The sequence below is a fragment of the Diospyros lotus genome, chromosome 5, assembly GCF_014633365.1.
Source record: "Diospyros lotus cultivar Yz01 chromosome 5, ASM1463336v1, whole genome shotgun sequence".
Taxonomy (NCBI): Eukaryota; Viridiplantae; Streptophyta; class Magnoliopsida; order Ericales; family Ebenaceae; genus Diospyros; species Diospyros lotus.
The window spans coordinates 20,908,435-20,933,096 of NC_068342.1; the positions used below are offsets into that span (position 1 = coordinate 20,908,435).

General features: G+C 35.4%; 3 protein-coding genes across 4 annotated transcripts; 1 reads left to right on the forward strand and 2 right to left on the reverse strand.

Annotated features, from left to right (window-relative positions):
- The first annotated feature begins 5,831 nt into the window (after window positions 1-5,831).
- LOC127801068 (ras-related protein RABA3) lies at window positions 5,832-7,876 on the forward strand. Of its 2 annotated transcripts, XM_052335892.1 has the most exons (3): window positions 5,832-6,384; window positions 7,206-7,611; window positions 7,728-7,876. In XM_052335892.1, exons 1-3 carry the CDS (start codon window positions 6,080-6,082, stop codon window positions 7,806-7,808), a joined length of 792 nt encoding a protein of 263 aa, XP_052191852.1. In that variant the 5' UTR covers window positions 5,832-6,079; the 3' UTR covers window positions 7,809-7,876. The 2 variants fall into 2 exon arrangements, with proteins under 2 accessions (XP_052191852.1, XP_052191853.1); XM_052335893.1 differs by having other exon boundaries at window positions 5,837-6,384; window positions 7,206-7,849.
- Window positions 7,877-8,765: 889 nt separating this feature from the next.
- On the reverse strand, window positions 8,766-10,739 carry LOC127801188 (AAA-ATPase At2g46620-like). Its single transcript, XM_052336095.1, has one exon. It carries the CDS (start codon window positions 10,338-10,340, stop codon window positions 8,919-8,921), a length of 1,422 nt encoding a protein of 473 aa, XP_052192055.1. The 5' UTR covers window positions 10,341-10,739; the 3' UTR covers window positions 8,766-8,918.
- Window positions 10,740-18,866: 8,127 nt separating this feature from the next.
- LOC127802148 (proline-rich receptor-like protein kinase PERK2) lies at window positions 18,867-19,862 on the reverse strand. The gene has a single exon (XM_052337846.1). It carries the CDS (start codon window positions 19,860-19,862, stop codon window positions 18,867-18,869), a length of 996 nt encoding a protein of 331 aa, XP_052193806.1.
- Between the last annotated feature and the right edge of the window lie 4,800 nt (window positions 19,863-24,662).

Below are 24,662 nucleotides of genomic sequence, written 5' to 3' on the forward strand. Positions count from 1 at the left end.
TTCCCCAAAAATTGAATTCATATAAGTACTCATTTCTATTGAGTTTTGTGACCTTATCCTTACACAAAATGCTCACTAAAGTAGTTTATTATCCTAAACATATCTTATCTTGTTGATAGTTTTTTTTTATAAAAAATTAAAAAATAAGAAGACCAAACATATATGATTCATGAAATCTAATTTTAGATGTTTTAATTAGTGACAAGGGTTTTGAATCCACATCACCTAATTCCAATAATGACTGTGCCCTCATCTATTTTTTTTTTTTTTTTAGCTCTAAGGATGTTCTTAGCAATTCTCAAACTCGAGTTTGTTTGGAACTTACTCTTTCTACAAAACAAGGGTGGGACTTGGGTCCTATAAAATTTTTCCAAGCTCAAGTCAATCATTATATTTAAAATTAAATGATATTATAAGAATACAATTATTGTGTAATTAATAAGATATTTGATTATAAAAACTTCAACTCTTTATATAGACTTATTGCGAGACTAGTAAAAGACTAAAATTATGTTACATGAATTATTATTGAACTTGATCTGATAAGTGAGCTTGATAGATTGGCAATATAATATGGGTATGGGCTTAGCCTTGAATCCCTTTTCCCTTGAGTTAAATAACTTTAGGATCGAGCCTTTAAGTTTATTTCAAATTTAGACCAACTCTTCTAACTTAATTTTCTTAAAACTTCTCAATCAAATCTAGATTTGCTAACTTGAATTTTATCCCCATAAAAAAATATTTTATATATTTACGCATAGAACTGGAATGTCCCATGCATCATCGGTGAGAATAGTAGTTGTATATATATTTGGGGTTGGTGCAGTTGACAGGAATCATTGGCTTTGGAGGCTAAAAAGAAGAAGAATAAAAGTAAAAAAATAGAGTGCACGCCATTGACCAACACAAGGATACAGTGGGATTGGGATTGGTTTGGTAAAAGGTCGCGAGGAAAGTAGCAGGTGTACCATTTTGGTCAAAAATTGATTTTTTATGTACCAGAAGTGCTTATATAGACCCTTTCATTCCGGAATAAGTTACAGCTCATATTTAACTTGCATTGCCATTAGGTTCTCTCTCTTTAATAGCTAAGAACCCACGAACCCACCCTCGTTTGAGAGAGTAATTGTTGCTCAACTGTAGGACCTTACTAGACTTAAATGCTAAATTTTTATGTCTGGTGTTGCTTCTTGTTGTCCAAATTACTTACAATTAAAATTAAAACAGAAAGTCATCTTATGTAATGCCTAACAATGCCTTCATATTTAAGTCAAATTTACCCAAATCTGTTGAAAAAGCAGCAAAAAAGTAAGAGCAACGATGCTCAAAATTTTAAAATTGTATACTTCCCCTAACTTGTGAAACACGGAAACGATTGTAGGTCATTTTTGTAAATTGTGAAACATTTTGGGGTTGTTTCATAATTTATAGAAAATTGTGTTGGAATGGTGTTTCTATCTACCACAATTGCTATTTTTAGCGAAGCAACCGCCTATAGCGTGGAAGACAAAGGGTTGCCAGATCTACAACTCAGGCCACTGAGAGGCGAGGTAACGACCAAAGCAAAAGATACAGCAACAAGAGATGCAAGGCGACAGCAAAGATGGAGGATGCAATGATGGTTGGCGACAAGGGCAAGAGACGAGATGGGTCAGCAATGAAAAGCAAGGTGGCGGTCAAGGCAGCAAGAAAGGCAGGGTGACCCGTCAACGGAGGTAGTAGAACAACACATGTTGCATTTTTGTTTCCTATCTTTTTGGCAAAATGTCATTTTTCTATTTTCGTTTTCGTGCACCCTAATCCCTAACAACCACACATGTCACTTTTATAATTACAAGTTTTGGTATAATGATAAGAACTAGGTGAGACCACTTCGCGGAGAAGTCATGTGGAAAGGATGATGATATGTGATTAAAAGGTGTGGCTAGCATCATTTATCACAATTTGTTCACAAATAGTTATTAGGCTTTTTGCCCATTTAACATCTAATTCTCATTCAATTAACTAATTGTACAACTTAATTACCTCACACATAAAATAATGTTTAATGCATTTAGGGTACCCAGTGATCTCTAGGGACTTAGGCCATCTACAACGCGAAAGGAAAATGCTCGCCAAGGTAAAATTTAAAGAGGCAATTGTTGAAAATCCACTCCAACTGGGCTCCCTATCTATCTTATCTCTTGCCATGTTTTTGTTGAGCCTCAAATTGTTTGTTAGAGTTGTTAAGCTTCAAATTGCTCCCCATTCTTCTTGTCCCAACAAATATCCTTTCCAAATCTGGAATATAGCTATTGATGGCCGACGACGAGCAGCAGTAGCAACCGGCGACGAGTAGGGGCAGCGACGAAGCCAAGTTGCAAGCGAATGCGAGTTGCAAACACCAAATCCAATGCACGACCAACAAAATGATAGTCGAATATGGTGTTGGTGATGAGCAAAACATCATCTTCTTCGAATTGAACGAGGAGCATAATATTTTACTCTTGTGTTTAATATTAATGATGAAAAATATCAAATGGTTTTATACTCTAAATCAAAGTATATGAAATGGAACAAAAATCTGTTTCAAGTGCTTTATTAAAGTGAAAAACAAATTATTTATATTTTAGGTCAAATATATGATTTTCAGGTTTTCAAACAAAAATCAATTTTAAGTACATTTATGAAAATGAAAACCAAATGAATTCATGTATAGAGATTTATAAAAACAAGTATTAAAATTTAAAAGAATCTCTTCAATGATTTTTATAAATTGATTTTGAACCATTGGATAAATGAAACAAAATATTTTCAAAAGCAAAAGACCATGCATGCTCTTCATAGATTGATGTTTTTTTTTTTTTACATGATTTTAAAGATGAAATTCAATTGTATTATATGATGGAATTATTTTATTAAATTTTATTTACTTGGTGTTCTAAATTTTTTTTATATGATTTATTAAGCACCAAAATAAAAAAAAATAATTTCATCATACAATTAAATGTCAAAAATCTTGCTATAGATTTTTTTATGACAGTTGAAATATTGTGTTTCTATTTGATCAAAATTGTTGAATGAAAATTAAATTCAATGCCAAAATATCTTGTGATAAATTTCTTATAGCATTTTGGAATATTGTGTTTTTAATTGATTAAAAATATTGAATGAAATTACTTTCAGCAATTTAATGCTAAAAAACTTGTGATAAATTTCTTGATGATATTTGAAGTGTTGTATTTTTATTTTATTAAAAATGTTGTACCAAAATTTTTTAAAGGGGTTGAAAATAAAACAAGTGTAGTTGTTGTCCCAAGTTTTGAACCCTTGTTTCTAGCCAAGTCCAAGAGTTTAGCAAAAACAAAGAACCATTTTTTTTGGAAACTAACTTGTTTATTTATGTGCCCAAACTAATATATATATATATGTATATGTATATGTGTGTGTGTGTGTGTTGACTAAATGTTTCCAATCTGTCGGCTAACTCATTTTTATCTGTCGACTATAACCTCTGCATCTATCGACTAACAAAATCCTTAAACTCAATCTGTTGATCGATTTAAGTCGTTTGTCAACTGATTAATTTGCAGAAAACTTCCAACAGCTCAAAACAATTAGTTTTTATTTGAAGCTTGTGGGATATCTATAAATATAAATTAAAGATGATCTAAAAAAAGGCTAATAGATGGGAATAAAATGAAGTGAGTTTACAAATTATTTTCATACTTCTCAAGTATATTTGTGCTTTCATAATTTTTTCTCAAAAACTTTGATCTTTATTTGTATTTATTTGTTTTAAGCCTTATATCATTTTGAGAGACTTTTGTGACTAAGAGTGATAACTTTTACATCCTCTTTTATCTTATATCTCTTTATATATTTCCTAACTTGTTGTGCTAGAGAACTTACTCATTAAAGCAAGGGGTTGAAATACTTAACTTGGTGCTAAAGGGCTTGTTTATCCAAGCAAAATGTTGTATTTTCCTAGTCTTGAACTAGATATTCTACTTGGGATCAGTAGGAAGTTTTAGTGAATTGGTTTAAAATTCTTAGTGAAGAGCTAAGTTAGTGGATTATGGTTAGTTTAAGCCGAACCACTATAAATTCTTTGTGTCATTTATCTTTCTTACTTTACATTCTTTAAGTTTTACATTTGTCATTTTATATGTTTTATGTTTTAAATCACTAAAATCTCAATTGAATTAAAAAGATTTTAAATTCTATCATATTTTTTAAATTACCCAATGCATTCCCTTTTTGGTTGTATACCATAACACTTCCAACCTATTAGAGTAGATTGATGAACGTCTGGGAATTTTTGTGGAAGTTTTTGGGGCATTTTTTTTGTGTATTTTGTTATTGATTTATGTATTTAATGATTGATTTTATATATGTATATATTTGATTATTTTATATATTTAATTATTAATTTTATTTACGTGTGTATCTGATTATTTTATGTATTTGGCTATTAATTTGTGTATTTGATTATTAATTTTTGTATATATTTGAAAATTATAAATAAAGTAAAATAAATAGAATTAAAATTTATTAAAATAAATAAATAAAATAAAAAGTAAAGTAGAGAGAAGTATAAAAAATATGATTTGAAATGCGTACAGATTTTGAAATAAATTAAAAATAAAGAATAATTTATTTATAATATAATAAAAGAGTGGGATACAAAGATGGGTCACAGATTGCCTTATTAACTTGTGTACCCATCGATCCCAATGCATGAGATCCAATAATTGCATCATCGCTTATATTATGCATTTCGGGTACTCGAGTGGTTGGGACGCAGCCAGTCACACGGCAGCCAGAAATAATTGAGACCTCCCTGCATCTTCCAACATGCAACTGTACATTAATGCTAACCCAGATTGAACAATTGTTTCGCACCTACGATTTCAAGTCCGAAATTAAGGAATCCTAACCCAGATTGAACAAACCGGTTCGGATTCTAACAATCGGTTGAAAATTATTATTCTTATTTTTTTATATCAAGAAGACAATGTTAATTTTGTCAGAATCGGCCCATTATTTCGACCGATTTAACATTGTCCTTTCGGTTGAAACTTCACTGTCGGTGCAGTTTCAACTTCCTCCTAAAATAGGGTTTTGCCACAGTACAAGGACCCTGTGCACCTGCAGACAATCGAAGGAAGTTGCTGAGTAACAGCATATTGGCATTCGGTACAGGCCATGAATCAGATCATTTCAACCGTCGGATTCAGATGGCATTTTGATGTTTGGTGGTGGGCCCGCATGAACGTGAAAATTTGATCGCCGAATGGGCCCACCCCCACCCCCACTCCACCTTCGAAGACCCAAACGGAAGAAAGGACTGAGCCGGAATGGCCTTTCGCTTTGGGCAAAAATTGAACTGAAGGGCCCCGTGAGGTGTCAAATCACCAAACGCTTTTATGGATCAACTAAAACTTTTTCTTTTTATCAATAAGAATTTATATAATAATATATATATATTAAAATAATTTATGTAATCAAATATTTTATTAAATGATGAAATAAAAGATATTTAGGAAAATAACCTGATTAGACCATTTTATTATTTTACTTTGATAAAATAGATATGTAACTTTAATTAATAATAATTTATATAAAGATGAGAATTATCATTATTATTATTTATGTAAAAATGAGACGTACCGGGCATTTCGGCAGAAATCAAGAAACAAAAGGCGCAGTAGTACTCCTAGTACTGGAGAGTGGAGTGGAGCCCATTATCATTAGACACGAGAGAGACATTGACGGTGGAGCAGTTATATATATTGCAACTTTTTCGTATAATTTCTGTTTGGTTTGGTCCAAACGCGGCTTAAACCACTTCTCAAATGCCATAGGACATAAAATTGGACCATTTATTAAACTCTTAAGTTTAAAGAGCCAAACAACCAAACACCCTCTCTCTCTCTCTCTCTCCCCCTCTCTCTTTCTCTCTCCATTGCTTGCTTCTGCCGTTGTGCAATGGTTAAGAACCAGTCTGCTCTGGGTTTGGGCGTGGCCTTTCATCATCTTTGTTGGCGTTGTTAAGAGTACTAGAGGAGCGTTAGGGTTGTGCGAAAAGGAAGGGAAAATGGGGGAAGAGGCGGCGAACGGCGGCGGCGATGATGTTGAGGAGCAGCAGCAGCAGCAGCAGGTGAGGACGGTGGAGAACTGGAATAGTAGCAACGTTGGGGATATAAGAATAGATTATGTGTTCAAGGTGGTGGTGATAGGGGACTCGGCGGTGGGGAAGACACAGATACTGTCGAGGTTTACGAAGAACGACTTTTGCTTTGACTCCAAATCCACCATTGGGGTTGAGTTCCAGACTCGCACTGTCACCATCAACTCCAAGCTCATCAAGGCCCAGATCTGGGACACTGCTGGCCAAGAAAGGTCTCTCTCTCTCTCTCTCTCTCTATATATATATATATATATATATATTATATTGTCATCTTTGATTTTGTTTCCCTATTTTTCTGTAAAGACTGTTAGAAGACAGACAAAGGAAGGATTAACTTTGTGTGATCACTGCTCTTGTTGTCGATCAAATTCAAAACCACCACAGAAGCATGGAGGCTGGAAAATAGCATGTTTCTTGCATAAAATGCAGACAAAGATATGAATATATATATATCTGTATATATATTTTAATCTTATTATTATCGCACAAGATACTTTGCCACATTTTGTGTTTTTGCCGTTCTTTTTAAAAATTCCTGTCAGACCATGGGTTGGTACTCAAATGCTACTTTGACTTTTTTTTTTTTTTTTTGAGTCTTAAACAATGCCCAGCCCTTTCCTCTCATATTTTTGGTTCACAATTGGGTTTTAGCGAGAGCTAATTTGCTTAAATGGCCCCTACCTATTATTAAAGCCTAATTTCAAGGGACTTGGCCTACTTATTCTAAACAATGCGCAGTGTCTCTCAACTTTAAGACTTGCACTTTATTATTTAAATAAAATTCAAAATTTCATTAACCCACCACCGACTTGTCTGGGCTGGGCGATTAACTTAATTTGTTATTGTTATTGGTCCCACTTCTACCACTCTACTCCTCGTACGTAGTGGTTACCCCATAAATTGCATGCGTTCTTTTAAAACTTTGACTCTCTATAGAGATTTAACACTCAACTAATAATAATAATAATATTATTATAATCATAGTAGTGGTTACCCCATAAATTGTATAATTATTATAATCATAATTTGACAGGTACCGGGCAGTGACGAGTGCGTACTACAGGGGAGCACTGGGGGCGATGCTTGTGTACGACATCACCAAGAGGCAGACGTTTGATCACGTGGCCCGATGGATCGAGGAGCTCCGGGCCCACGCCGACAGCTCCATCGTCATCATGCTGATCGGCAACAAGGCCGATCTCGTCGACCTCAGGGCGGTTCCCACTGAGGACGCCGTCGAGTTCGCGGAGGATCAGGGCCTCTTCTTCTACGAGACCTCGGCTCTTAGCGGCGACAACGTCGAGAGCGCTTTCCTCAAGCTGCTCGAGGAGATATACGGCGTGGTCTCCAAGAAGGCCTTGGATTGCGGCGGCGACGGCATGGCCAACGGCGGCCTCAAGGGCATGAAGATTGATGTCATTGCGCCACACGAGTTCGAGGTGAGTGAGATGAAGAAATTGTCCTCGTGTTCTTGTTAGGTTGTTGATCAATTTGCAATGTGACCGATCGATGATCAGCCAATTAACGATTTTCATTCTATTGTTGTCTAATTAAGAAGGAAGGAAGGAAGGAAGGAATGAAGGATGGTGTGTTGTTATTGTGTGATTTGTGGAGCAAAGAGGCGGCGACCGTTTGATTAATTTATGTGTTATGTTTTTTGGTGTTTAATGCCTGTATATATATATATGTAGTTTGAAATGTTTAACATTTTATTATTATTATTATTATTATTATTATTATTATTATATATGTTTTTGTTATTCTTTTAATTTTTGAGAATTAATCAGTCTCTTAATTTAATTATTAACAAACCTAACCTAGTCTTATCCAAAACCAAATAAGTTGTCTGATTGGATCTCAATTTTGACTGCATAAACACGCTTAAGTTTTATATTTCGTTACTTTTGAGTGGGCTTAATTGGTGAGGAGGTTGCACTATAAACTTTACCTTTTGGTTTAACTAATACACCCACTCCCCGCTAGCCCACGTTCCCCGATCATTCCTCTTAGCTTAATTATAATAAATAATAAATATAAATAATTTATAAAAAAACTAATTAATAAAAATTATGAAACTTTGACTATTGTATTAAGTCTAATAAATTTTAAAATTAATATTGATATGCTAACAAAAGTTTAATAATTAAACTAAAAGAATGATATTTGGTGGATTATTCAGATCAAAATTACCTTGCAGTGGGATAACAGTCAAAATAATATATATTCATGCACTATAATTTACAAAATATGTATAAAAAAATGATTGATTGATTGATGACGAGGCTAACTTAATTAATTCTCCTTAAAACCCACCTGTTAAAAAAATTATAAAAAATGATTTTTTTTTAATAAAGTCATTGCGGATAAAAGAGAAAAGAAAGAAGACGACCCACCGTAATTAGAGAATAAGAAGTCAAACAAATGACTATAAATGAACAAAGTAATGCAATTTTAATTATAAGAGTCGATTTTACTATCACTTATCGTGGTCATCGTCATTCGTGTGCACCACAAGTCATGACCTAATTCCATTTTCAAGGCGTTGAAAGAATGAATGAATTTTATTTAACAAAATTTTGTAAAATTATTATAACTAAATGAATTATTTTTTTGTTATTAATCACAAAATTGTTTAGACGAATAAATATTATTATCGTGCTGTGCAACAAAAAGAAATATTCCAGATTTAAGGAAAGGTCAAAAAGAGAGAAAAACAGCTAACATCTACGGTAAACCCTTTATCACCTTATGATGATGATTCACGATCGGACGCTCCGATTTTGTTAGAGGCCTTTAATTTCAGTAGACCGTAAAGGTTGCGTAACTCCTTCACCGGTGCCGCACTGTCCTTGGATCTATCGAAACAGAAAGAGTCGTCGCCCGGCGATCTCGCCGAAGCGCTCTCGCTCAGCCGCTGTCCGTTCACGTGTAGAGCCGAAATCACCGACTTCAGAGCACGGCTGGGGGAGCTCCTGTGGGCGATCATGATCTCTCCCATCTCCGCCGGGCTCAACGTCGCGCCGGTCTGAAACACCTCCTCGACTTGCGGGAACAGCTTGTGGTCCCTGACCCCTAGGTAGCTGTGTGCCAAACTCTTGAAAGAATTGAAATCGCAGAGAGGAAAATGTATGTGAACATCGATTCGTCCCGGCCTGAGAAACGCCGGATCGATCTCTTCTTTGCTGCTCATTGTGAACACCATCAGTTTCTCATTTCCAGAGCAAGAGTTGACTATTCCGTCCATGAAGTTCAGCAAGCCGGACAATGTCAGCGCCGTTGATTTCTCCGTTAGGAACAGATCGAGATCTTCAACTACAATGATTGATTTGTTCCTTGTTTGCAGCAAAATCATTTTCAGATCGGAATCGCCGGAGACTCTGGAGAGATCAACGTTGTAGACGTCGTATAACAGGAAGTTCGCCATGGCGGCGACAAAGCTTGATTTTCCGGTACCTGAGGGGCCGTAGAGTAGGTAACTTCGCTTCCATACGCGGCCGAGCCGGTGATAGTATTGTTTGGACTTGAGAAACGATTCGAGGTCGGACTTGACCTTGCTCTTCAAATTGGAGTCCATGGCGATCGTTTCGAGTGTTGAGGGGTGCGCGAACGGAACCGATCGCCACCTTCCGCTGCTCTGACGATCGAACTGCGTATTGATGTAAAGCTTCACCTGTCTCCGCCTCTGTTCAATCTCATCGGAGACCGTGTGAATGTGTTGGAAATACGGTCTCAGAATCCGGCGCTTGTCCTTCCTTTTCATCCTCAACACAAAAGTCCTGCAACTGTTTTCACCGCCTTTCGCAATCTCGTTCCTCCACGACACTCTCACTCCGAGAAATTCATCCTGAATCACCTGATTATCATCGATGCCAAGAACGATTTCGTTCGATTTTTTCCCGGCGAACAGATTGGTGAAGTCGGAATCCTCAATGGAAGCCAAGGAATTCAAGTAAGAATAAACTTTTGCATAAAATTGATTCTCCTGAAAATTCTCATTCAATTCGGGCACCTTGAAGAACTGATGAACGTGGACTCTGTCCTCAACCCATTGAACCCAATTGTTGAAAAGGTAAATCAAAGCAGTCCGGTACAAGAACAGCCGGAGAAGAACAGAAACAGAAATAATGGCAACAAATAACAGAAACAAATACGCAATAACTGATAACATGACTCCTAAACTGACCAAAAACTCAAACTCTACGAACTGCTGGAATCAAACATATCGCCTCGACCATATTTGGATTGAGGGCGGCAATAATAGAGTGAGAATTGGCGGGAGGGAGCAACAAGAAAGGGATCAAAGTTTAAAGGATCGAGGGAGAGGGTACTGGTACTGGGTTGGCTTTTTTGTATGCGAATTTAGGGGAGTATTGAAGTGAACGATGGAGGTAGACACTCTTCTTCTGTATCTCCGCCCTTTCCCACTTACTTCCCAAGGCAGGGATTTGGTATAGCGTTTTGTATTTGGCTACACTACAGGTTGTTGCGTGGTTGGATTATACGTGGACCTGACAATTGGAGAATAAAGCAAATGAAATGAGCATTTAGCGAAAGGGATGGAAAGGAAGACAAATGAAAGTTGGGTTAAAGCATAAAAATGTTCTTCAACTTTGCCATGTTAGTGATGTGGTACCCCCAATTCATAATTTGACCCATTGTGTCTTATAACTGTCTAATTTTGTTAATAATAATTACACTTAGAGTCATGCTACATGTACATTATTTTTGTACACCTTGGGCTACACAAGATGTATCAATGACAAAAATACCCTGCGCCTCTCCATGCGCCTCTATGCACCTCAGAGGGATATTTTTGTCATTGATACACCTTTGTGTAGCCCAAGGTGTACACAAAGGTGTACCAATAATATTTTCCTTACACTTATATGCCCAGTCAACACGTGTAGTCATGCAAACAAAGGATTACGTAATCTAATTATTGTAAAATTAGATAGTTGGTGTCTAATTGTTAACAAAATCATAGAGTTTAGGGGCACAATAAATCAAAGTCTAAACGGCTAGTGTCACACAGTCAAAATAGCAAAGTTTAGGGAAATTTTTATACTTTAAATCTTATTTTAATGTAATAATTAATAAAATATAATAAATATATTTTATTTTTATTATGTTCATTTTTTACTATAAAATATAAACATTTATTATCAACTAATAAAAATATTTTATAACTAAAATCAAGATGTGATAAATATACTTTAGCCATTATCCTTAATATTTAAAGTAATAGTTAGCATAATTCTTTTTTGTTTTCATTGGATATAGATATTTTAAATTATAATTTTTTTTTTCAATTTTGTAATTTAAAATGATTATTTACATAGCTATTAGTTTAAATTTAACTATTTTTTGGGGGTCTAAAATCAGGATCAAATTAAACTCTATTTCAAACGTTTTTAATTATTATTATTATTATTATTATTATTATTATTATTATTATTATTATATAATCAAGTAATAAATTTTAAATTTTAAATATCAAATAATATGATTAATTCTCTGTTTGTTTGAATTTTAAATGTCTTTCTTAAAAATAATTTCTAATTTTTTAGTGTTTGGTTGAAAAAAATTGATTTTTTTTTTTACAATTAAAATATTTTACACCAATATCTTTAAATACTTAAATATATGCATATATATATATATACAAATACATGTACACATAAATAGATATCCACACCTTCAAACTCGATTAATAATGAGTGCACTCACAGTACCTCTTGACTGGACAGAGAAGTGTCTAATTGTTACAAAATTAGATACTTAGGAGTATAATGGGTCAAAGTTTAAATTGGAGGTGCCACGCAGACAAAATAGCAAACTTCAGGCCCATTTTTATGCTTTAAGCCAATAAAAGTTTGTAGGGAGATGATTGATATTAATTATACGAGTTTTATGTAAGTTAATGTCATAAAACAAAATGAAGAGAAGCCAGATAGTCGATTTTACAAAGCAGGATAAATGTTTGATATGTTGTATTTCTTTTGGACAAATCTCAATGTTAAAGAGTATTTCCAATAATTAATGGCCTTTTTTTATTATTATTATTATTTTATTATCATTGAGAGTAAGTGGACGAGAGTTGACACATAACATGCAATTAAACCCTTACAACCACAAGTATGGATGAAATTAAAACCTTTACCAACTAGGCATGATTTACTTCCAATTTTTAACCTTGGAGTTTTTTTTAAGGATTGTAATTCATCTCAAAGAAGCACATTGCAAGCAAGTCCACCGTGACCTGACCTAGCACAGAATTTGGATAATCAACCTATGAATAGGCCACCCATAGGAAATCAATTGCAACAACAAATGGGAGAGATTGAGGTTATAAATATTCAAATGGAAGATATGTGCAAAGATCGATAGTCTAAGCCCTTTCTTGCCTTGCATAGGGATCGATGCTAACAAGGGAGTCCTGCAGGATAACCAACACGATGTCATCTACAAGAAGAAAATCGAGGACTATAGCCTTTAAGGGCTAGGGGTAATGGGTTATAAGGGATCGAGTAGGGCTCATAGTCCTTGCACAAACAACACAACTTTGCCTCACTAAGATGTCATCATGAATCTCGCGAGGAAAACCATAGTAAAGCTAATCTTCAGGGCAAGCAAGGAAAGAAGAAAATGTACTAATATTTGGTTCCATTCAAATTAACTTCATCTAAATTAAGGAGTCAAGCCAAGCCACTCTATCTACACTGCAAATCACTAATAAAAATTCAAGTAACATTAGTAAAGGTTAGTTTGTTAGAGTAAATTACACACGATACCCTTCAAATTTTAGAAGAAAAAAAAAAAAACACATACATCTTTGATATTTCAAAAATAATAGAAATCTTTCTATTTTTATCATTCTTCTTTTTTCTCTCGTTCTTCTCCTTTTCCCACAAGACTCATCTCTGATGCCATGGTGCGCTCTCTCTCTCTCTCTCTGCGCAAAACTTTGGAACTCTAGCAAAGTTTTGATCACTAAAACCTTCCAGTTACTATATAACTTTGGAGATAGGGGAAGTTCTAGGGATTAGAACTCCGACAATAGCAGGAGTTCCAATATTTGGAACCTATGTGATTATGGTTTCCGCTCCTCCCTAGCGTGTCGTTATTCTTAGGATTTATATATTTCTTTTTATCATCACAAATTCTTCAATATAAAATTTTTATATATAAATACATTTAGCATTCCATAAGGTAAGATAAGAAAATATAACTTAAACACTTGTAGAAGTTAGAATCGAAATCTAAAAGATATCATACTTTTATACAAACACAAACATACACTACTATTCGCAATAACTAATAAATTACAATATCCAGTAGGTGAAATAACATATAAAACTGTGCTTCAACATAGGGAATAACATGAATTGAAATTAAATTATGATTCGACCACTCATTTTCCCCTTCTTAGTGCTCGATTCACCTAAAACGTAGAATATTTTAGGGACATAAGTCCAAATTAGAAGTTAAATCTTCTAAGTGAGAGTTAAAATAAATTTTATCAATGAATGATGCAAGGATATGAATAAATTGACACCTTAGTGTAGCTTTCACCAACATTCTAGCCCTGGCATGGAACCCTAAGCAGTCATCTCGACAATTATCACTTTGGGAAAGATCCATCTCCAACACGGGAGACTCTTACGATTTTCCAACAAAACTTACTTGGAGAAATGCAGCTACGCTACCAGGGCAACTTCCCACCCTATCATGGATGACACAAATATCGATATGTCAATAATACATATCAAATGAAATATCACAATTATCGAGGCAATATAACATGTACAAATATGACAAGATATACATAGATCGCATATAATTTGGCAATTCTAGTGAAAATCATGCTCAATTTAGGGAAACTATTTCACGTGTGAATTTTTGAGATAAACCACTCACCTTGATTTAACTTTTCGAGCCTTCTTGAAGAATGTGCCTTGGCTCAAAACGTGTGCCCGAATATCTTTCCTAACCAAAATTTTGATAAAATTAATAAAGCTAAATTTCCTAATTTTTCCTAATTATTTTTTCATTTTTCTCTGTTTTTTTTTCCTTACTTTCTCGCACGCTTGCATACACCCGCAGCCCATGCATTCATGCTTTGATCGTCTTCTCCGACTGTTTTCTTATCGCCAACGACTAGTCTGACCTATTTTTCTTGGATTTTCTCCTTATTCCTTGCTTTACCTATTTTTCCGAACACTAAAGACCACTTTTGGCTTGGAAATCAGATCGAAAATACTCTAATCGATCATTTAAACTTCGACTCTGGCGACTTCCTCAATTTTTTGGTGAGCTTCAAAATACCCCCAAAACACCTCCAAAATTCTCCAAATTTTCCAAAAACAATCCTTAACACCTTAAGAACAAAAGCCTTCTATCAAAGTCTCTCAATTTCTCCCAAAACTCTCAAATTTTGCCACTTAAACTTGATGAAACTCTTACCCCCAATCTCGGCTATTTATAGCCAATTCCGACCACCACTTCGGCCAATCCCTGGCCTCGCCTTGCATCGCAAGTCCTAGGTCTAGGCCATGATGGCCTAGCCTCCATCGATCGATTGAGATTCGACCCCCAATGCCAACGACCAGTATGACTGTTAACCCTCTTCTAGTGTTCACACTGCCTTTGTTATGTTGCCATTTTTCTTCTAATTTCTTTCACTTTGGCCCTTTTTCCTCAAGACCCTTTATTCCACTAAATTACACTTAATCCCAAAATTTGAAAATTTTCACTTTTGCCCCATAATCTTGAAAAATTACACTTATACTTGAGCACAAGAAGATTTTTAATTGCTCTTGAATCCCACAAATTTTTGGATATAACACAAACATCTTTTGGTTACATACACATGCACATGCATCTGCTCATGCGAGCACACATACATAAAGAAAGAAAGAATGATAGAGAGAGACCAATCTTTAAGAGGTAATGTCACATGCCAAGAGCCATCACCAAACTCCACCTTTTTTGTTTTGGATTTTCCCAAGCTGGCGACTTTAATTTGTATACATATATATAACCACCATTGATTGCTTTATTTTCCTTCAATTGGGTCATTGACCACTCACCAACTTCTCAATCTAGCCTTCTTATCTTTATTTTTACCTTGCAAATGCGATCAGATGTTGTCACTACATCTTGTTGTGCTGTTGATAATCATCATGTTCACTACTATAATACCCCTCATAGATCTCTCCCGTCGACCCTTTCTTTGCCCCTCTCAAGATGTCCCCTACTCTCGATTTCCCTAATTTTCTTTGTCCCGCCATTTTCTTTTTTCCATTGCGACTCATTTTTTGACCAACTTTGATTGATTTTAACCAGTTGTTAATTAGGGGTGAGCAAAAGTTCAGTTAAACCGAACTAACTGAACTGAACCAAAAAGTTTGGTCGGTTCGGTTCGATTTTTCAAAAATAGCAGTTTGGTTCGATTATATTTTTATTTAAAAATCAGTTATTCAGTTTGGTTTGGTTATTTTGATAAAAATACTCAAAAAATCGAATTGAACCGAACGTGTAACAAATACCCCCTGGCAAATTGAACCGGCCACACCCTTTCCGCGCGAACAGAACTGGCCACCCCCTTCACGTGGGGCGACACCCCATGGGTCATGTCTGTACTTCTCTTTGTTCCTCTCTTTCTATCTCTCTCTTGCGTCTCTTCATTTCGTTTTCTCTTCTCTTCGAGTTCAAGTCTTCACAGATCTGGCGTTGGCAAAGACGAAGGCAATTCGATGGCGATGATGAAGACGAAGGCTCTTCAATACTTCATAGATCAAGCACTGGCCGAAGGCTCTTCGTCTTCATGTCTTCTTTCTCCCTCAACCATCTGTCGCCCTCGCCGATGGAGAAGAAGGAAACTAAGGCCAGAAACGAAGACGAAAAGACTCCGATGGTTTTTTGGTAAGTTTTCTAACCAAAATCTAACCATTATATGCTTTTAATTTTTGAGTATGTGGGTCACCGTGGTTGGGGAAATCCGATGATCGGTTCCGATCATCATAATCGCCGACCAGTTAGGTGGCTGGCAGCAACAGAAAAGTCGGTCTCTTGGTTATTTTGTGTTCTAGTTCGGTTTTCGATTTGATTCGGTTAGCATGGTTTAGGTTTCTATTAGTTCGATTTCGATTAGTTTAGTTTGTTGGGGTTAATCGGTCAGTTCGGTTTCAGTTATTGCATATGATTCGGTTCGGTTCAATTCATAAATTTTGGTCGGTTCGATTTAGTTATAATTGATTGCACATCCCTATTAGTTGTCATCCACCGACTAAAACAAAGAGAAAGGAGAAAATAAAGAAAAGTTCTAGATGGATAAAAAGAGGAGAGAGAAAAAAAGGGAAGAAAAACATATAAGGAATAAAATAGTTATTTTCTTTAAGTAAAGATTTATTTGTCATTTTTCAAATATTAAGAGTATTGGAGTCATTTTATCAAACTTGAAGAGTGTAATTTACCCTTTTTTTGTTAATGTGAAATAATTCTATTAGACGTGTATATATAATCATTGATACAACTCACAATATTTTTTTTCTAATTTTATTTTAAACATTTTAAATAAATGCACTATTCAGTTTATATATCTTAGAGAAAATAAAAACAAACACAAAAAGTTACAGAGTAGAACTGAAATAAACATATAAAAATTAGCAACAAAATCAAAAATAGATATTTTAATTAATATTAAAAGTTAAAAAATAAGAAAATTGAGTTTTCTATTATTATTCAATAAAATTAAAATTATAAAATAAAAAATATTTTCTACAACTTCACATGTCCTAAAATTTTAAGGATAATAGAGAACTTAAGGCCGTGGTGTCTTTTAGAATATATCTTTTAATTTTTTAATTTTAATTTTATAATTAATATACTTTAATATTTTATTTTTTAAACATTAATAACGTTCTTTTTTAGAAAATTTAAAATATTTTTATGATATTTCCTAATTCACAATATAAAGTTACAAAATTAGAAAAATGAGTTTTTTTATTTTTATTTTCTAATTGAAGTATACAAAAAAGGGTGAAAAAAATCAATGGATTGTGTGGAGGTCCCTTTTGTCGAAATACTCAAATTAAAGGGTTCCTTGTGCATATTTTATAAACCTACTGAGGTATTCTTTACATATCTTATAAAATTATAGCGCATCGATGCCCTATAATTTTTTTTTGCATATGTTGAATAGAATTTAACATGCTCGAGTTAAGATGAATTGAAAGATGGGCATCGATGCAGCCATGACCAAGAACAAGATGATAATTTCATACTTCATCGACCATCGAATTAAGAGTAATTGAGTTTGGAAGATTACAAAAAAAAAAAAAAAATCTACCTAGGATATGACAAACAAATCGGGAAGGTTAGATTGGACTTTAATTTCGAATAAACGGTTTGAAATCAAAGCAAAGTGTTTGGTGGATCTTACAAATGACATGGAGGGAAGTAAACCAATGTTTTCAACATAGATATATGGTTAGTAACGAGAGGGGTTGAAAATGGTGAAACTCAAAACTATCTGAAAATGCAACCATTGTTAAAAGTTTCCAAACTTGAGCCAAATCTCCAAATTAAGACTTGAATCAGTTTTAGAGACATTCATTCATTGATTTTGATTAATAAAATGAAAGTATCAGATGAAATTTGTCAAGAGATAATGAAAAATATGAGCACATATGCTTATGTATATATGGTAATATATGCTTATGCATATGCCTTCCGATTTCACTCAAATTGCATTAGCACCCTGCAATTTACATGTTATTATGCTTATAACTATTACATTAGAACAAATTGCACTATTGCCATGACCTTTATACATTTTGCAATATAATGATGAAATTTCTAATTATTGTATTAAAACCGATTTTGAACGACACGCATACATATATGGTCATATTATTATTTATTACAGTATATGACTTCCTGAATAAAAGAGAAGTTACATTGTTATCAATGGGTAATTAACATTTTTCCTCAAGCCAAATGATATAGGTTCCATTGATAAATAATAAACATCTTGGAGGTCTTAGTAGTTGGCTTATCACCTAATGTAAGATATTTAAATGACACTTGAAGGTAAAGGAAAAGATGGCAGATTAAGGAGACAAACTTTTTGTAATGACTTTCAGTAATTATTTTTTTAATATTTTTAATGACTCAGCATATCTTTTAGTATTAAAAATATTTTTAATCTTTTTATATTTTCATACTTAATTAGAATATTTTCCCGTTGTAATGTGAATTATTAGAAGATGAGATTTAATGACTCGAATTATTAATTCGATATTTAATTTTTAATATTGCATCTCAAAGAAACCTCTCAAAGATATCATCCGACTAAAATTTGTTCAACCTTCAAATCATATAAAAAAACACCATTCACCATTTATTACTTAGCTACATAGACCATATATATTAGATATTCTACATTAATGATAACACCAAATGAACAATAGCCGTTCATGGATCCTTCTCATCTACCTTCCATGACAGTCGAATATATCTTTGCAGCAACTAGAGAATTGCAATCCATTCCCTTCTACCTTCACTCCGCAATATATATATATATATATATGTCTCTATCTCTTGCAATATATTCCCATTATTTGTAGTACGTACGTGAAAATGAAATTAAGGCGATGGTATTGTTATATTCTCTCTTCGACTCCATATATATCTAAATATTCTGGCGATTGGTGTGGTCCTTATTGTTGGGGTTGACTCCATTGCCATGACCGTTAGGCTTTCGGGACAGAGAGAAATGGAGACCAGGGTCATCGTGGCTGTAAGAACAATTGCACAAGATGGAATTGTTCACGCCTTGGACATTGCTGTTCATAAATGCACTCATTGGCTGGGAAGAGTTTGTCATTGCTTTGTAGCTTTTGTCTTTGCTCTTTCCCCTCCCTTCTTCATTACTACTGTCACTTTCGCTTCCATATTTCTCACCATCACTCCAAGTTCTGGGGTTATCACCATTCTTGTGAATACTAGGAGGGCTGTTTTTCTTGTTGGAAGGAATCCACTCCATGATAGCGCCTTTGTTGTCACCTGCAACTGTGATAGCCCCCCTCCCAAACTCTTCGGAATCAGATTGCTTCTTGTAGTTACCATTATCTTTCCTTACATCTGGCTTCCCATCCTGGCGGGTAATGTCAGTGCTATGATTCCGTCCATTTGAAGCTGCGATGGTGGCGGGAGCAACCGCGGTCATTGATTGGGAAGCAGGGGCTAGTGGTGGTGATGGTGGCGTTGCAGCAGCCCGTGGCGGTGGAGATTTTTGGGCCGAAGCTGGGGGTGGTGCCGTAGCCAGCAGTGGTGGAACGGTGAAGATCCGATGGAATGCAGTAGCAGGGGGTACAGTCGCAGATTGTGGCTGCGGAGATTTGGGGGCCGGAGCAGTGGGTGCTGCCGTAGCCCGTGGTGGTGGAGGAGCAGCAACAGGGAGTGGTGTTGGTGCTTGAGTTGGCGGGGCTAGTGGAGGCTGAGCTGGTTGTGTTGGTGGGTTTGAAAAAGGTCGGGTAAACGTGGATCGGATGATGGGCGGCCTTGGCTGGGCAACAGGAAGAGCTTGAGCCTGTGGTGGTGCCGGGGCTGGGGCTGGTGCCTGGGTTGGGCGAGACGCAGATGCTAACCGGAACCATGGGCGAGTTGGAGGCTGCTGGCTTGCCATGATTTTGTAAAACTAGTTAATTGGTTTAGGAACCAATTAATAATATTCGAAAGCTTCAAATCAAGGAGGAGGAGGAGGAGCACAAGAATGAAAGGTTGATGTAATGCTGGTATATATACACACATAGATCATATAAGTTGGTGGGTTAATGGGTTATGACTGGGAAAGAGAATCGGATATATTCACCACAACACATACAGCTAATCAGAAAGTCACTCTCAAAGATTGGCATCAACCATGAATTGATCAACCCCTCTCTCATTTGGGGCCATCTTACTCTTACCCTGTGGCTTAAAATTAAGGCCTTGTTGATGTATTAGAATATTCCCTTTTTTCCTTTTTTTTTTTATTTTTTTTTATGATCATGTTCAACATGTGATTTCCAATGCACCTAGGCCGACGACCCATGTGGATTATTGTGAAAGAGCAGTGAGTTTTGTATAGGATATGTACATTTTTGTAAATGGAAATCAAATGTTGTATCCTTGTAAAAATTCTACACTCTACTGTATACCCATTTTATTTCATTATATCAAGAGTGGAAAATATTTATAAATTGAAAATTTACAATATAGTAAAATTAAATGTATATTAAGATATATAAACTTCATAACTAAATAACGTTTCCTTCTTGTAAAGGTCTGCCAATGTGCCAACCAACTGCGCCTGGCCGCTGGTTATGGATGGGCCCTATTGGGGCTGCTATTCTCTGGATTTGATGTAATGATGGGACCTTTAAGTATAATCCTTTTAATAGGAATCCTACCTTTGGGTATAGCTAGTGCACTTTTGTTTGTACGAATTTTATATAAAATAATTGAGCTATATCTAAAAATATTAAAATTTAAAAATCTTCTCATCTAATTTATCATTATTTTCTTTGGATAAAGTTAGATTGGGTTTAGACTTCATCTTAGGTGAAGCTCAATGATTAATGATTAGAGTTTATTATCGAATGAAGTTCGATTCAATTATCGATCTTGTACACCTTGTTGATATATGAAACACGATCCAAATAATTTTAATATTTTGATAGTATTTTTATAATTATAAATTATTTTATTTTTCTTCTCAATCTTACCCTTTTGATTAAGAAAGTATATTTTAATAGTAAATTAAATTCTAACCCTTAATTCTTAATCAAAGAATTAGAATTTAATTAACAAAGATATAACACTAGAGGAGTTGAATTTTAAAAAGTATTATCCACTTTCACTTGGTTGTAAGCATTAATTCCATGAGTTGAGCGTAAATTTTATTATATTTTTTCTAAATTTTCCTAGGGGCGATGCTTCTTGAGATGAGAATCACAAAACAAGAGGCCCCCTGTTATCTCGAGTGGCAACCTAACGATTCTTATGGACACCTCCATCATGTTTGAAGCAGTGTCTTAGGATCGAAATCGAGGGGAAGCTCGGACCCTGTTTAATATTCTTTCTTGTGCTCTGGGGCCAGCTGGGGGGGGGTAACAAAACAAAAGGGTCGAGTGGTATGTACCGTTGCCGTCCACGTCTTTGTCCAATTGCACGCTTCTACGGCTGACTTTCCTTGGTTTAGACAAGTTATGTTCTCTTTCTCTTATGTTCTCTCTCTCTCTCTCTCTCTCTCTCTATTGGCTCCATTTGCAGCCGTTAGCTTAGCACTCTCAACTTTTCTTTTAGGACGTTAGAACAGTAATTTACTAGAATTTTCAAATTAAGTGAGGTGATAATGTTTTGCAGGTGCAAATGAATATTAAATTATAAATAATTAAATACCAAAAAAATTATTATACCCTAAATATGTTTGAGATCCACTGCCTTTTTCCTTTCTCTTTTAACACTCAAAATTGTAAAATCACGTCCCTTTCGTTCTTGCCATATATCTCAGCTGATGTGCTGCTTGCCATAAATAAATATAATTAAAGAGATTCTTTCCCTTTTTCATCTATATATATATATATATATTGCTGGTAAGTATAGGACAATGCAGAATCTGGAAAAGGCATCAGATTCCTACACAACCACAGCCAGCCGTAGCCAATTAAGTAAAAGAGATAACATTAAACAAAAGGCATCAGCCACAAACGTACCTCTTGGGCCTTTTATTTATAGGAAAAAAAAATTGAGACTTTTTAATCATTTGCGTCCTAAACTTAAATAAAACTTGTCCTAAACTTAAATAAAACTTATCATACCTCTCAATTTCTAATTTTAAATCTGAAACATTGCTCGATTAACGCGTGAGCTATACACGTGGTTGAGGTGCGTGAAGGCAACACCATTATTTTCTTCTTCATCATTCTCAATGTCAATGACCTCTCACCTTCCTCATCCTTGGCAACCTCTCGCCTTCTGCACGACCTTTCACATTTTTCGCTGTCGACTGACCCGGGTTCCTCTTTCCTCGTTGCTAACCAACCCTTGGTTTTGCTTTCCTTTATTGATAGTCGTTGCCTCTCCTCGTTCTTTGTTGGTGGTCCTCGGTGGCATGGGAGGCGAGCGGTCAGTCAATCGCTCACCTTCATCATGCTAGTGCCAGGGTCGGGAGGGTCGGCGATAGCAGCGGCATAAGCGTAGGCGAATAGATCTAGGCCGACAACGTGAGAGGCGAGCGGTTAGTCGGTCTGACAGCGTGGGTGGTTGTCTTCCTCATTCGTCATTGGCATGGAGATGCGTGATGTTGGAGGCTATTGCACCCTCTTCGATTGTCTTCTGGTAGTTGTCCGTTGTGTCATCTATTGCTGGTCCACCTCATCTCTTGCAGTTTCGAGACACATGGCGCCTTCTCAATGGCTTGGTCAATGTGAGGCCTACGTCATACCACACGTGTAAATCACACACAATATTTATTGGACTCAAGTATGTGATTGTTACAAAATTAAAAATTGAGAGGCACAATATGTTCAACTTCAAGTTTAGGAGGCCAAATGGCCTTTTACCCAAAGTTGAGGGGCATTTTTGTGCCAAGAAGAATTCATAATTAACCACATGCAGATAGACACAATCGCTTTTTAACCTCTTCTTTGAAAGAAACCATTTTTAGCCACTTAAACAAACTAATTATACTTTTAACCACTCAAACAAAGTAATTACACTCTATAACTATTTTTTTTTTTAGGAAAAGTATCTAAACTAGTAATGTGGTAGAGCCAAAACTAGCAAGGTTAAAAAATTTAAATAAAATGGTAGATTTGTAAAATTAATTTGCAAGATCAAAATTAGTAAAGTTAGTTAAAACTGGTAAGGTGGTTATCGAGTATAATTAATTTGTTTGAGTTAAAAATATATATATATATATATTTTACGAAAGGGGTTAAAAATAATTTTTTTGTTTGAGATATGGTTATCTTTTACAATTTCCATTAGCAGCAACAACACGAACATGTTTTGTTCTTTCGAGAAATTCTTCCCAACCCACCAATTAATTCTTGTCAAATATCGTAGTCGCAATCTAACAGGCGTCAATTGAATTTTTAATATTTTTAATTATTTGAAATACTTACATTTCAAAGTCTAGTGTTTGGATAAATATATATAATGACTAATTATAAAATAAAAAAGAGCTTTAACTAACATTTTCAATTTTAATTTTTTCAACAATAGCATCATATTTTAATTTTGTTTTAATTTGATACTATCATTTGTTCAGCGTCTCCTATAATAAATACATGCTAGCAAGACAACATTTCATGCTTAAGTGGAAAGTAAGCTTGCCCCCACCTCACCATCCTTTGCCACCAATGACCTTTTTTATTCTATCTTTTAATTTTAATGTACAAATCTTTATATATATTTAATATAAAGATTTTTTTTAAAACAACTATACCTTTTTTCCTTTCTCGAGCTTTAAGACATCATCCATAATGCACATATATTTGTAATGATCAACAAATTTCCTTGTTCTTATTATGATGCAGGGCGTACATTCCTAAAATTACATAAGAGCTAGAGATCCATAGCATATAAGGCGTCCGTTCATAAGCTGAACAACCGAAGTGGAATGATTTCATTCTACATTAGACACCCTGATCCAGAAAGCTTGTGTAATACCCCAATAGTCCAGAGAAGTGTAGTATATATAGAGAATAAGTAAGAAAGGAAACAACACCAGCTGGATACTTTTTGGGCTGAATGTAGGCAAAGAACTCCGGGATTAAGCGTGCTTGAGTTGGGGAAGCTCAATGATGGGTGATCTCTTGGGAAGTTCGCGTAGGCCCATTGGGATAAGTTGTTTCGGTCCTTCTTATCGCTCGATATAGGATGTTACATGTGGTGTTAGAGCCGACCCCCGAGTCTCTGAGCGCAATGGTGGGGCAAACCTCAGCGAGGATGCTGAGTCCCAAGGGGGGGTACGTGTAAGCACCTTAGGCGAATCCCACATCGACCATGCAAATGGGGGGAACTAGACATATAAGTGCGAAGGGTGTTCTACATAGTAACGCGCGTTTTGGGATTAAATCCCATAGCGATAAAACCGGGGATTAGTTGCGACTTGAACCGGATAATACGTTGCTATGTGGACCTCAACCATTACAGCTTGACTCCCTGACAAGCGTTTCAGGACCCCGACAAGCCCTCGATAGGCATATCTGTCGACAAAGGGGGTGCGCCGACGCGGAGAATTGGCTCTAATACCAAAAGATGTTGGGCTTACCCTCATGAAAATCGTAGTTAGCAGGGGTAAAGGCTTATAGCATATAAGGCGCCTGTTTGCAGGCTGAACAATCAATGTGAAACAATTTCATCCTGATATAATCATAGCAATGGTACCAAAATCCATGGGGGTGAATTGGGTTATTTAAAATCTAACTTGAGTTTA

Coding starts and splice junctions, on each gene's coding strand:
- LOC127802148 (XM_052337846.1), bottom strand. CDS start 19,862: ATGGCAAGCCAGCAGCCTCCAACTCGCCCATGGTTCCGGTTAGCATCT.
- LOC127801068 (XM_052335892.1), top strand. CDS start 6,080: ATGGGGGAAGAGGCGGCGAACGGCGGCGGCGATGATGTTGAGGAGCAG. Junction 6,385..7,205: donor GACACTGCTGGCCAAGAAAG/GTCTCTCTCTCT, acceptor ATAATTTGACAG/GTACCGGGCAGTGACGAGTG. Junction 7,612..7,727: donor TTGCGCCACACGAGTTCGAG/GTGAGTGAGATG, acceptor TGTCTAATTAAG/AAGGAAGGAAGGAAGGAAGG.
- LOC127801188 (XM_052336095.1), bottom strand. CDS start 10,340: ATGTTATCAGTTATTGCGTATTTGTTTCTGTTATTTGTTGCCATTATT.